The 12,552-nt window shown below is 36.0% G+C and overlaps 1 protein-coding gene across 1 annotated transcript; it reads right to left on the bottom strand.

The window, feature by feature from the left end:
• Nucleotides 1-722: 722 nt before the first annotated feature.
• On the bottom strand, nt 723-6,325 carry LOC139882726 (peptidyl-prolyl cis-trans isomerase CYP71-like). The gene is made up of 14 exons (XM_071867004.1): nt 6,138-6,325; nt 5,670-5,755; nt 5,125-5,213; nt 4,282-4,521; nt 4,076-4,197; nt 3,440-3,515; nt 3,176-3,283; nt 2,992-3,094; nt 2,860-2,933; nt 2,512-2,729; nt 2,026-2,158; nt 1,174-1,397; nt 908-1,061; nt 723-806 (listed from the first exon to the last, which is right to left on the bottom strand). The coding sequence occupies exons 1-14, from the start codon at nt 6,323-6,325 to the stop codon at nt 723-725; spliced, it is 1,899 nt and encodes a 632-aa protein (XP_071723105.1).
• Nucleotides 6,326-12,552: the final 6,227 nt, after the last annotated feature.

Raw genomic sequence — 12,552 nt, 5'->3', positions numbered from 1 at the left:
TATTGAATTAGGGTTGTCGACTCGACACACTGTTTTTTCAGTCTTCTCTTCACTATTCAGATTAGACGCGCGTAATGGTGAATACGGATACTGTATTTTCCCGCCCTTTTGCTTTTTGTCATTTTTTAGGATAATGCTATATAATATCCCTAAACGTTTAGTTATTTAACATTTTGGGCCCCTGAACTTCGATTTGTCTTACCTAGTCCTCTGAACTTCTTTGCAGTCAGGAAGGAAATGTATATACATCGATCAGTTCAGTCGGCGACAAGCAATTATCGACCGATTTCCAAGATGAAAGCCTACCCAATAACCATTAGGCAATTGTCCAAGTCTAATACAATACCTTGTACTACAGTATAATATACTACATACTTTCACAATTTTTTTGGTATATCAGTGATTTCTGACATTCCATGTCTACAGTTGTCTGGGTGAATCAAACACAGGTTAACTTTTTCAGGAGTAAGTATCTCCAAATAGGTTAAGCCAGCTCTAGTTTAAAATGCATGGAGAAGAAGGCAAGGCACAAGACAATTCGAAAAAACTTTTGGAATGTCAGCCTTTGTATAGTGTTGGCAAAATCTTACATATAGTACACGAAACAAAATATCTCGGATATAAATTATAAATGGCTTTGTTATCCTCGTTAAATTCTTAAACGGGATTTAAGATTACAAACAATTCAGATTTTCAGAAGAAGGCAAATTGTTTGTCTAGGCTTAACACTTAGGGACAGTCACATTCAGAATTTTCACATCTTGATATGGCTTGTCATTTTTGCCCACTTTTACTTTCTCTATACCCTGCAATGATTTTTTTTTTTTAATGTGTCAGAGAAACAGGTATGGTAAACATCCTATTATAAATAAATAATAATCATTCTTATGCAAAGTAGAATTGGTACCTGTACAACATCCATTCCCTTGACAACTCTACCAAAAACAGTGTGCTTGTTGTCCAGCCATGGAGTAGCAACGGTGGTGATAAAGAACTGAGAACCATTTGTGTTTGGACCTGCATTGGCCATCGACACTGTGAAAGGCCTGTCATGTCGTAAACTGCAAAGAGAAGAAATATATGATTTTAAAATTAGCTGATAAGATGCTCTCCACAATATTGTAAACGAGGCTAGAAGATTTGGCATTCTTTTCAAGATAAGATATGTATTACCTTTTGTGAAACTCGTCCTCAAATTCCCCTCCCCAAATAGACTGCCCACCAGTGCCATCTCCAACAGGATCTCCTGTCTGTATCATGAATCCTTTGATCACACGGTGGAATATGAGATTGTCGTAATAGCCATTCTTGCAATGTGTTGTAAAGTTCTCCACAGTTCTTGGACATTCTTCAGGATAGAGTTTCATGTGAATATCACCCATTGTGGTGCACAAAATCTATTACAAAAAAAGAAGAAGGTTGAATTAGCAAAACACGGACACACTTGGTAGGCACTAGAAAAGATAAATTTAAATCACATGAAATAAACAAGTCAATGCTCATCATCACAGCACAAATCATACCCCTCTATAAGATAAAACTCTGTTCCCTTGATAAGCAGTTAGCAAATTTAAAAAAAAAAAATAAAAAAAAAAAAAACTTATTTCTACAAACCTAACTACAAAGGATGAAGATCAAATTACATAATTACTCACAAACTCTCAAATTTGAAGAGGAAAATTAGTGAACAGAAAAGAAAGTGTTTTCCCATATAATGATGATTAATTATTGAACAGAAAAGGAAGTGTTTTCCCAAGCAGTTAATTAGCAATCCACCGCTTAACAGAGAACTCAAATAGAAACATAGAAGATGTATGTTTCCTTTTCGTTTATGATGATATTACTATTATGGCTCAATTCTTTTTAGAATGCAATTGCAAAATAGTTAATGTCCATTCTAACAATAAATAAAAACCAAAGGGGAAAAAGTGGAACCTTGGTCAAACATTAGTTATCAAGACGCACTCACTCAGCAACTAGTTTGTACTAAAAACTAACACAGGCACATAAAGAAAGAAAACCTACCACATTGTCAGGGAGTGATGTCATGGCTGTTTTTCCTATGTCAGATACAGCCAAAAGTTCATCAGCAGGTGGTTTTTCGTTGAACACATCCCTTCCTTTTGTTGCATCTTCCGGTTCCTCTGGTTCTCTTTGACTGTTCTTACAGTGACGAAATAGAATGTGATTAAAACAAAACATATTGGTCGACTGTTAAAATTACCTAAAACCATAAAGCAATCCTCAAAGCTCTAATGGAAGATGTCCTTGCGAGCAAGCTAATGTGTCGTGTGTCTTGACAAGCGATACGACAATGTACTTGCTGATTAAAATTACCGGTGGACTCATATATTTCATTATCAACCAGCCCAATTTTAACCTGGTGGCCTTAAACAGAAAAGAAACTATCACCAATGACTGACGTTACTAGTGCAGACTCGGCATTATCACAAGTTCAAGTAGAAGAGCATACACTTAGAAGCAGTATTGGATAATAAATTTAGAAATCACCTGAACAAATAGATCCTGTGTTTCTTGAAAGCACAGCACAAGAGAGTTGGATCTGTTAATGGCTCTTTGCTTTCGTTGGCATTAGCCGCAGCAGCAGGAATTTTTCTTACTTTTTTACTGCTCCTGTCACCTTGATATAAGGCAATTCTCAAGAATCTATCATTGCTCTCAACCTTTCCCAGGATTCGAGAAACTTTATTTGTGTGTAGATTTATTATCTATGATATCGGGAACCAATGCGAAATGGAGTTAGAAGAAAGGATAATAAACACAAGTTCTGCTCATAACTAATTAGATTTAGTGCCACTGATTATTTGATTGTAAGTTAGATAATATTATCTTGCTTACTTTAATTCCAAGAAGAGTCGCGTATATGAGGAAATTGGAGCTTTCATCAAAAATAGCATTTGGTTGTGGTACACCTTCTGTTTTTTCAATTTCCTTCTCCACAGCCATTCTTAGCATTTGGTTGTGGCACACCTTCTGTTTTTTCAATTTCCTTCTCCACAGCCATTCTCCGTCCAAAATCAATAGCTTCCAGTCGATATAAGGGGGCATCACTTCTTTGGAGATCTTGAGCCACCTGACCATGGAAAGAAAAAAAGGTGATTCAAACAAAATAAAACGAAAGCACATGGTTCCCAAGGAATCCAGTAAATGTTACCTGAAGTGTTTCATCATAAACTCGTCTTAGTTTACCGGTTCTAAACCAAAATACGCGTACTCTTCGGTCCGGTGATGTAACAGAAAACTGCTTACCATTAGGACTCACCTGAAGTTTAAGAGGACAAACAAGATAACATAAGCATTTATGTAGAACAATAATGACAAATTGCAAAAATCTACATAAAAAATTGGAAAGTTAACCGATTTTATGCATAATACTAAAATAACCCACACCCTTATCAGATGGAATCACACATAGTACCTCTATAGCAGAAACAGTCGTTTTGCATTTAGCAATCTCGAAAAGATTCGTATCGCTTTTATATTTGAAATCCACCCTGCAAGCAGAATATAGGATTGTTATGGATCCATGATATATAAAGAAATAAAACCCAAGGAAAGTTAAGAGAATATAGCAGGATGAGAACAAGGCCATGCAATTTTGAAAAACCTTTAATCAAATAAGTTATAGCCAGTTATAGCAAGAGAAATAGGGTTCAGAGGAGGTATATGCGATGATAACACAGCCGAACAAACAAACAAACAAAAATGCTAATATGTTGACAGTGAGCTATTGCTAGGCTTCTGCAGAAAGTTCTTGAATATATTCTTGAAAGCGAAGACATACATAGACTTTAGAGATAAAGATAAGGTTATTCTACACAGGTTTGACGATCTACTAAACCCTGAAAACAAGGAAATTATTTAGTAATTTCTAGCTAATCTCTCATAGATTGGAAACACTAATCTGCAACAATATAGGATCCTTCCAACATCCAACATTATCGTTTCAAGCTTCATGCACAATATATGGCAAGTTTAAATTTCTATTTAACTATTCTGTTTGAGATACCTTCAAAAAATAGCATGGTGAGATAAAGACATCGTAAGGACATACTCATTTTCTGGAAACTGAAGTGTGGTAGGACTCCAATACTCTATGATTCCATTTGCATCAGCAGATATCACAACATCGCATACTGGATTGTTCTTCATAACTTTTAACGGACCCAAGTGTATCTGTGCCAAATAAAAGGAAAAAATGAATCAAGAAAAGTGTATGAGACAAATTTTATAAGTCAATGTGACTTTTGGACATCGTACCTCTCGAGAGATGATAGGGTCATTGGAACCAGCTCGCGCATCATATATATGCACAAATAAGGAGTTCCTGTCAGCAATGGCAAGTTTAGCTTTGACATCTCCTTGTTTGTAGACCCACTCAACAGCACCAGGAATATATGGTAGACGAATCATGACCATCATGTCATAGTTTACTACATCATATATTTTCACTGAATGATCATCTGAAATTGTACAGCAAAGTAACCCATCGCCACTAACCTGCAAATACCAAGTCAGGCTTTATAACAAACCCAACAGCAGAATTTCAATCTAAAAAATGATTAAAGAATCATGAAGAAGAAAACGAGCCATAGCATACATTATATTGACAATGAAATGTCATTGTAAAATAAACATACATGATACAACTCTTAAAATAGAGATCTCGACATATCTATCTACAGGGATAGGGGGAACAAGCCTCCATGCGACCATTACAGTAACTTTCTTCAGATTTAAACAGTCTATGACAGAACTCATTCTACTTTCAAAAATGAAAAGGCATGTACCGCATGCTGATATTCAGAAGCATTCAACTTTGCTCAGAAATGATTTTATATGCTAAAACACAAGGTAGCCTGAAGACAGGGCCGTGTGAAAAATCTATTTTTCTAAACTTGAGAACTTGTTAAAGAATTTATGAACCCAACTAATGGTCATAAAAGCAGCAGACTTATTATACAACATGGGTTCAAAAAGCAAAAGAAACATGAAGATCACGAAAATTGTTTTTTTTTTTTAAATAAAATAAAATTGATTACCATCAAAGTAAACATGCTTTGATTTTAACATGTGCAGCCAAGCAAGAAGAGAATAACTCACTGCTAAACCTTCAATGGGACCAAGGTGAGATCTAAAGTGCTTTGCAAACTCAATGCCAGAAGCCTTTTTCTTCCAAAATTTCAAATGGCCTGGTAAAACCAAAGCATGAGTCACAGGAAAACTAATGACTGGAGCAATAAGAAAAATATCATCTAGAAATAACCCCTCTAATATTAAAGCACGTATGATTCCTACAAACATACTAGCAACTAGAGTGTACCGGTGGCAAAGAATGTAGATAGACTGGACAGGATAAGTCTGAGACCATAAACCCACAAAACCAACATCCAGGATGAATGCATCTCCCTATTATTAGAGTATTTATTTTTGCTGGATATCCTTTTCATGAAATGAAATTTCACAGTTCAAATTTAAGAATACTGCATAATTTGTTTCTTGACTCTGGTTTTATGGGTTATAAATATCAAATCTAAGTATGCACATACAGCCAAAATGCAGAAGTAAAACCTGTCTACTCTACCCCATGAATCAAGATGGAAGAACTAAAAGCTACAGAAAAATCATGGAAGCAATCTGAAATATACCGTCAATACTTCCAGTTATGAAAAAATCTGCTGGTGACACAGCAACATGTGTAACCACATCGCGATGCATATAACTCTTCTCATACCTACAAAACAAATGTAACAATTAAGAAAAGTTCCAAGGCATTCCCCAACAGTACAAAACTTATTGAAAGGTTTCCCGTGAGCATATAAATCTCGTATATCTCAAATTCTTAGTCAACTTCAGTTTCCGAATAACAAGATGTTAAGCTTGCCAAAATGAGCTAAAACAGAAAAACTCGGAAAATATCATCCAATACTTCAATTATAGTCAAACAACGAACAAATAAACGTGACTACGAAAGTAATTAAGCTGCAAAGAAAGTAGTAAATCAAAGAAAAAGTTTTCTACAAAACCTTAAACCCTAAACCCCTAAAACACCTGCACACACACACACACACACACGTATAGACAGAGCAAATGAGAAAGCAACATTTTGAACATACATGTTTGCCGTGGGAAGCGATTCCAGATACGCCTGTTCGAACTGGAGGGGGCGCTTGGGGCGGGCTTTGGGGGCCGGGCCGGGTCCAATCATCGAATCGTCGTCTTCCTCCTCCTCCTCAACCGGCGGTGGCGGTGGCGCTGCTGCCTTCTCTTCCGCATTCACACTGCCATTTTGAGCTTCCTCCATGGATAGGTTAATGAAGAGCTTCAATTCGTAGCCGAGTGCAGTGCCCAGATGTAGAATAATTTTTGTTTGCTTAGCAGCTTACTACGAACTAAAAACTAAATACTGTACAAGCAAAATACAACAGTTTTAGTCCAACAATTTATAAGTTTTAACAATTATAACCCTTAATCTTTAGACAGAACAATTTAATCCTTTTGGTAATTTAACATCGACGACAATTTTGATGACCACTACAACATACACTCAACAAGATGGCAACTGATTAGAGTCCAATTATTTAATCCTTGCTTGAAAATACTTATTTGAATATCCTAGGAGTGAATCTTGAACCTCAACATTTGAAATTAGTTCTCTTATGCCTTAGATTTCCATTTAATTATTATGTTGTTTTTGGTTCCTTTCTTTTAGTTATTTCAATTTTGCTCATAATTGTTTTTATCTTCTACAGAGGAAATTATTCATATTCTCGTTTGTCTTTTCTTGTAAAAGTTTTGTCTTTTGATCCGATTTAGCTTCCTTCTCATTTTGGTGGAGATCCAATTGTGTTTGATTGGAATTCATTACAATCCTCTCCTTTGTGGTAGGTTGAAGCTTTGGAAGAATTTCCTTTCTTTTATGGTAAAGAATTAGTGGTTTATTCGTCCGAATATGAAAATTGGAATTCATTCATGTTATGAGGTTGTAGGACTTTGTTTTTTTTAAAAATGAAAATAAAAAATCTTTGTACTAGTTTTATCTTGTTTTCTTGATATCGATAATTTATCGTCGTAATTTAAGGATTTTCTCAAACCATAGTTTGTTTTTGACGACCCTCTCCTCGTCACATACGGTTCTTGAGAGTTCGAAATCCTCCAAATTTTATCCGGCGGATTGAAAACAGCTGACATTAACAAAATATAATATTTATAAAAAAGAACTTAAATTCAAAGATGTTATTGAAAATCTAACTGCATATATGAAATTAAAAGGCTTTGAACATTTAAAAAAATTCCTAATTTTTTTTTTTTGATAATCTAATGTCCTAATTATTTAAAGAAAATAGGTAACTATATTACTATGTTGTTTGGACGATAGTGTGATTATGAAAGTGATTCATAAGAAAAACTCGTTAATTTTCACTTATCAGGATCTTACGAAATGATGTTGTTGTAGTATTCTCAGATGATGAAGATCCTTTCTATCATGAAACTAATTTACATCTATCTTGATATCCAGCCCTTGATTTATTTTGAACTCATGTGACATCTTGCGCTTAGATTAATCTGAACGTGATTCATGATTCTAAATAGTAAAGTTTGAACTTCAAAAATAAAAATAAAAATAGTAAAGTTTGACATACTATATATAAACTTAGTAAATCTTTATCATTTCTTAGTTATAAACAGTACTGTCTATTTATAATTACTATGCTCAGTATTTTACTTCCTTTCATTTTAGATGTGCCAACTGGACATTTCATTAATTGACTAAATTATTCCTGTGTAATACACGGGCTCTCAAACACTAGCTAATACTGTATCTGTTGTCCATACTTCTGATCATGTAGCAATCCTTTGATTTGTCCATTACTCAATAGCTTTGATTTGATCATTCCTTGTGCAGTTCAATCCTCTAGGAAATTACAAATTAATTTTTTTTTTTAAATTAAGTAAATATTTGATCGGAAAAAAAAAGGGAAGGTGAACATTTATAGTTGGACCGGAAACGCCGTTTCCGGTCCAACAAATTAAGTACGCGTAATTAAGGTTAAGTAAGATCGGTTTTGGGATTTCCGGTCAAAGGGTTGACCGGGTTTCCCGTTTCCGGTCTTACATTTTTTTTTGTTCCCGAACTGCCAAATGGCAAGCCCTGATTGGACGAAAAGGTCGGTCGATTAACCGGTTTTGGGATACCCGGTCAACCGGTTACCCCAAAACCGGTCAATCGACCGATTTATTGGTCCAATCAGGGCTTGCCACGTGGCAGTTCGGAAGAAAAAAAACCGGAAGAATACTTATACCGGCCGGAAACACAATTTGAGTCCGTCTATCACAAAACTCTATAATTTCTCTTCGTCTTCACTTGGCTTCTCTCTAAAAAAATTCCAAAAATTTTGAAAAAATTATATGACATAGAATAGGCAGTAAGGATCATCTTTCGTCAAAGGAGCATACCGATCGGACTTCGTTTTACCGGTGAGTCAAGCTCGAGTCAAGAGTGAGTTGAGACCGAGTCAACCGAATTCCGGCGAGTTTGACCCGAAATCGGCATCCTAAAGCTTCCTCCAACATCAACAAACACAAAGCAATCGAATTCGGTCCGAATTCTACAATCTCCGAAACTTTGAAGGTAAAATTAACCTTGAATTCATGTGATTTTAAGCTTAATTTTTACATAGAAATGATCGTGAGACGACGTAGATTAACATATATCTCAATTGGACAAAACCCCCAAATTTTCCGACGAACCCTAATTTGATTTTTTTAAATTAAACGAAAACGGAGACGAGTTAGGAAAATTAGAGGTTATATTCATGATCGTGAGGTTGAGAGGAGTTGATTGATACCGGGATTGTGGCCGGAAACGGCCGGAATCGCCGGAACGGAGGTTGGGCAGTGAGACGGACGGCGTCGGGGAGAGAGAAGGTCGGGAGGTTGAAGATGAAGTTTGGACCGGAAACCGGGTCACCGGTTTAATGTAAAACCGGAAACCGGATTCCCGGTTTTAATTAAAATCGGTTTTGGCGTTACCGGTTTTAATTAAAACCGGGAATCCGGTTTCCGGTTTTACATTAAACCGGTGACCCAATTTCCGGTTTTAGGGGTTTATACCGGTTTTTAAAAAACCGGGAACCGAATTTCCGGTTTGAGGTAAATCCGGACCGGTTTGAGGTAAATCCGGACCGGTTTTAGGTAAATCCGGACCGGTTATAGGTAAATCCGGACCGGTTATAGGTAAATCCGGACCGGTTATAGGTAAATCCGGACCGGTTTTAGGTAAATCCGGACCGGTTTTAGGTAAATCCGGTCCGGTTTTAATTAAATCCGGTCCGGTTTCACTTAAAACCGGTCCGATTTTAAGTCCTATTTGACGTTTAACCGGAAATCCGGTTTTAAGTCAAAACGTGTCGTTATAAGTCATATTTTAAGCCAAACCGGGAACCGGATTTCCGGTTTTTATCGGTTTTAAGTCAAACCGTGTCGTTTTTGTGAAACCGACCGTTTTTTGGCCAGACCGTGAACCGGATTTCCGATTTTAATTAAAACCGTGTACCGGAAATCCGGTTTTAAGTCAAACCGTGTCGTTTTAAGTCAAACCGATCTGTCCTAAGCAATTTTAAAATTTTCGGAAATAATTTAGATAAAATCTTTTGCACTTCCCAGTTATTTATTTATAAGATACGTGGATTAATTTTAGAGGACTAATTTCAATTTTTAATTTTTTTCAGACTATGGCGGCCAGATCTTCCTGGATTACGCAGGGACCTAACGTGCCCGATGTACTGTGGTTTCAGCCGCAGCACAGATCACGTGACATTTATTCGTCACCAGAGGTCCACGACAGTCCGATGATCGTGAGGAGAGCGAATGCTTTCTTCTGGGAGAGCCGTTCTCTTTGAATTCCGGCATAATCGCACATTACTTGAGAAAAATCATCGTAGCTCAAAATACCATCGATGAAATACGTTGCGTCGGGAAGGCTACCCACCACGACCTTCCCTTCTACGAATTGTATAGAACTTCTCCAGTATAAATTTAAATAAGAAGACATATTTATAAAATAAATAAATAAATAAATATTATAAATAAATTAAAAAAAATCTCGTTTACTGATGAGAGAAGAAGAAAAAATGTAATGCGGAAGAATTACTGATGAGAGAAGAAAAGAAAATGTAATGCGGAAGAATTAACGCGGCGGAGGTTTTTATATAGAAACTTAACCGGAAACCGGATTGCCGGTTTTAACTAAAACCGGTTATGGGGTTTCCGGTTTTAGTTAAACCGGTAATGGGGTTTAAAACCGGAAACCGGATTACCGGTTTTAACGGAAACCCCATTACCGGTTATAACTAATTAATCATCTCCCTAATCCACGATTAGTTGGACCGAAAACGGCGTTTCCGGTCCGACTATTGCATGTTCACCTCCGGCCGAAAAGTGATACAAAAGTATTGTACCCTTCAATCCTCCCATATGTTTATGCAGTTGTGCTAAGCATTTGTAATAACAACTCAAGTGTTTGTAGCAAAAGGTGACAACTTTAAAGTAATTGCCATTACGCTAGCTAGAGGAGTAATTCATTTGAAGCCTCAATTGAGACATTTTTACATGCTTATAGCAGAAAGTTACTAGCAAATAGGAATAAGATTTGACACTTATTAATTGACCAATGTAGTTAAAATGATCTTTCAAATCCAATTAACTTTCAGTTCTAGAGTTGAAAACTCTTTAGCAACACAGAACTTTCAGGATCAGGAGACTGATTTAGCTGCTACAATCGTGGAAAAATAGATTATACTAATTTTCAGGGAGCCAGTGCATTGTACGGAGTGTTTTTATTTTCTGAGTCCAAAATAATCTAGGTGTTAAAAATATACCACCTTATATCTACCATTAATATATTAGTATAGATTTTAAAACAATTATTTTCCACTTAGCTTCAGACGCTATTACAAATTATTAATTTAAATTTTGCTCTTGCTTCGAAAACTGCTACAATCTCAAAGACTCCGCGTCGATCAAAGAGAGGTGGGAAGAGTGTTCATAAATCTAAACCTGGGGTAGTCTTGATTGTCTAATAGTCAAGAATTGTAAGAAAAATAAGCTACCCCTCTTCTAGAGGTTGTTCGAGTCGGTTGGATTGTCATTGGGTATGGATTTTGCGGTTGAAGTAGAAGAGGAAACGCAAACAATTAATAATTCTATCTTTAAAATGATGAAGCAGTGATGACCCGGTAGCTTAGCCATCTTTAACCTTCGCAGATTTTTTAATTCAGTGGTAGATGTTAGTTTCGGACAAAGCATAAAACGATTTCAAACTAATTATCGTTGTAGTTATTTTTGTGAATTTTATGGCGTGAACGAAACTTGATGGTTTTTTAGGATGCAAATCTAAAATGGAACAACATGTTATTTGTTATCAGATTGGGATGTGTGCTGATATAAAACGATCAACAAAAACTTAACCTATACAATCTCAAAATTAATCGCTTCTCCTGCAGGTATACAACTATTGTCACACTAGAGGAAGCGAAGATGAAGAGCTTTCTCATTGGGTTGTATTTTGTTATTCGTTTTTGTCGTCTATGCCTAGGATTCCATTTATCATCGATCTTGTGTGCATGTATCCGATCTTGTAAACTGTGTAACTAACATTTGTAATCCGTCCCAAGAGTTGAGTGTAATGTTATCTTTTATCAAGTAGCAAGATCAAATATTTCGGTTCATCATACAACCAAAATATTTTACCGAAAGGTATATACAATATCATCACACATAAAGTATCTCAAAATAATACAAGTGAGGTCTTTACAACAAAATATGTGACACGTAAGCCTCTCCAAAAAATAAACTATGTAAGCTTGTTTTGTCTGAGTCTAACATGAGGATACCTCGACGCTTTTACTCTACTTGAAAAGTAAATTATGTCACAATTCTCGCCAACATGTGAAATAACATTCAACATGTGGAGATATTAGGATTATGAGATTCAACAATCTCATAAATAGACTAATGATCGTTGAAAGGTTTTATCCCTTACCATATATATAGATACATAGCATAATCTATATAGAATAACTAATATACGATTCAAGTAAAATGTACTTTAGTTTCAAAGTCAAAAACCATGTGATGCTTTAATCAAGCAAGCATAACAAACACAAAAAACATTTTATGAAACCACAAGCTCTATCAATCTGCTTTCCAATATCGGTACCTCTTCCAGGAGTGAGCAACTTTACCCAAAGAGTATAGTGTATGCCAATATACTACCTTTTGTGCTACCCTAGTCCAGGCTCTGGACTAAATCTCAGAGCTCATATAGTGTATCACCTAATGAGTCGTTGGCGTGTGATCATGACCATTCTAGGTGCTTCCGAAGAAACCAACGATGTTCCCAGTCCCGGAGACCAAAGTATTTGCTTTTCTAGGTCCCGTCGAATCCAGAAAATTTATCCGTCAATTCATATGAAGGTTCCATTATAAAAATATTTATTCTTCCCATTAAATAAAATCTAGAACTACGCC

The sequence above is a fragment of the Rutidosis leptorrhynchoides genome, unplaced genomic scaffold, assembly GCF_046630445.1.
Source record: "Rutidosis leptorrhynchoides isolate AG116_Rl617_1_P2 unplaced genomic scaffold, CSIRO_AGI_Rlap_v1 contig300, whole genome shotgun sequence".
In the NCBI taxonomy this organism is placed as follows: Eukaryota; Viridiplantae; Streptophyta; class Magnoliopsida; order Asterales; family Asteraceae; genus Rutidosis; species Rutidosis leptorrhynchoides.
The sequence above is the reverse complement of the archived record's forward strand: the minus strand, read 5'-3'. Positions and strand labels throughout refer to the sequence as shown.

Bases quoted from the DNA above. Each gene is read 5' to 3' on its own strand.
- LOC139882726 (XM_071867004.1), bottom strand. From the start codon at position 6,325: ATGGAGGAAGCTCAAAATGGCAGTGTGAATGCGGAAGAGAAGGCAGCA. The intron at 3,516-4,075 runs GTATGTCCTTAC...TTCTGCTTGCAG, and splicing joins CTTCAGTTTCCAGAAAATGA to GGTGGATTTCAAATATAAAA. The intron at 807-907 runs GTACCAATTCTA...AAATCATTGCAG, and splicing joins AGGGAATGGATGTTGTACAG to GGTATAGAGAAAGTAAAAGT.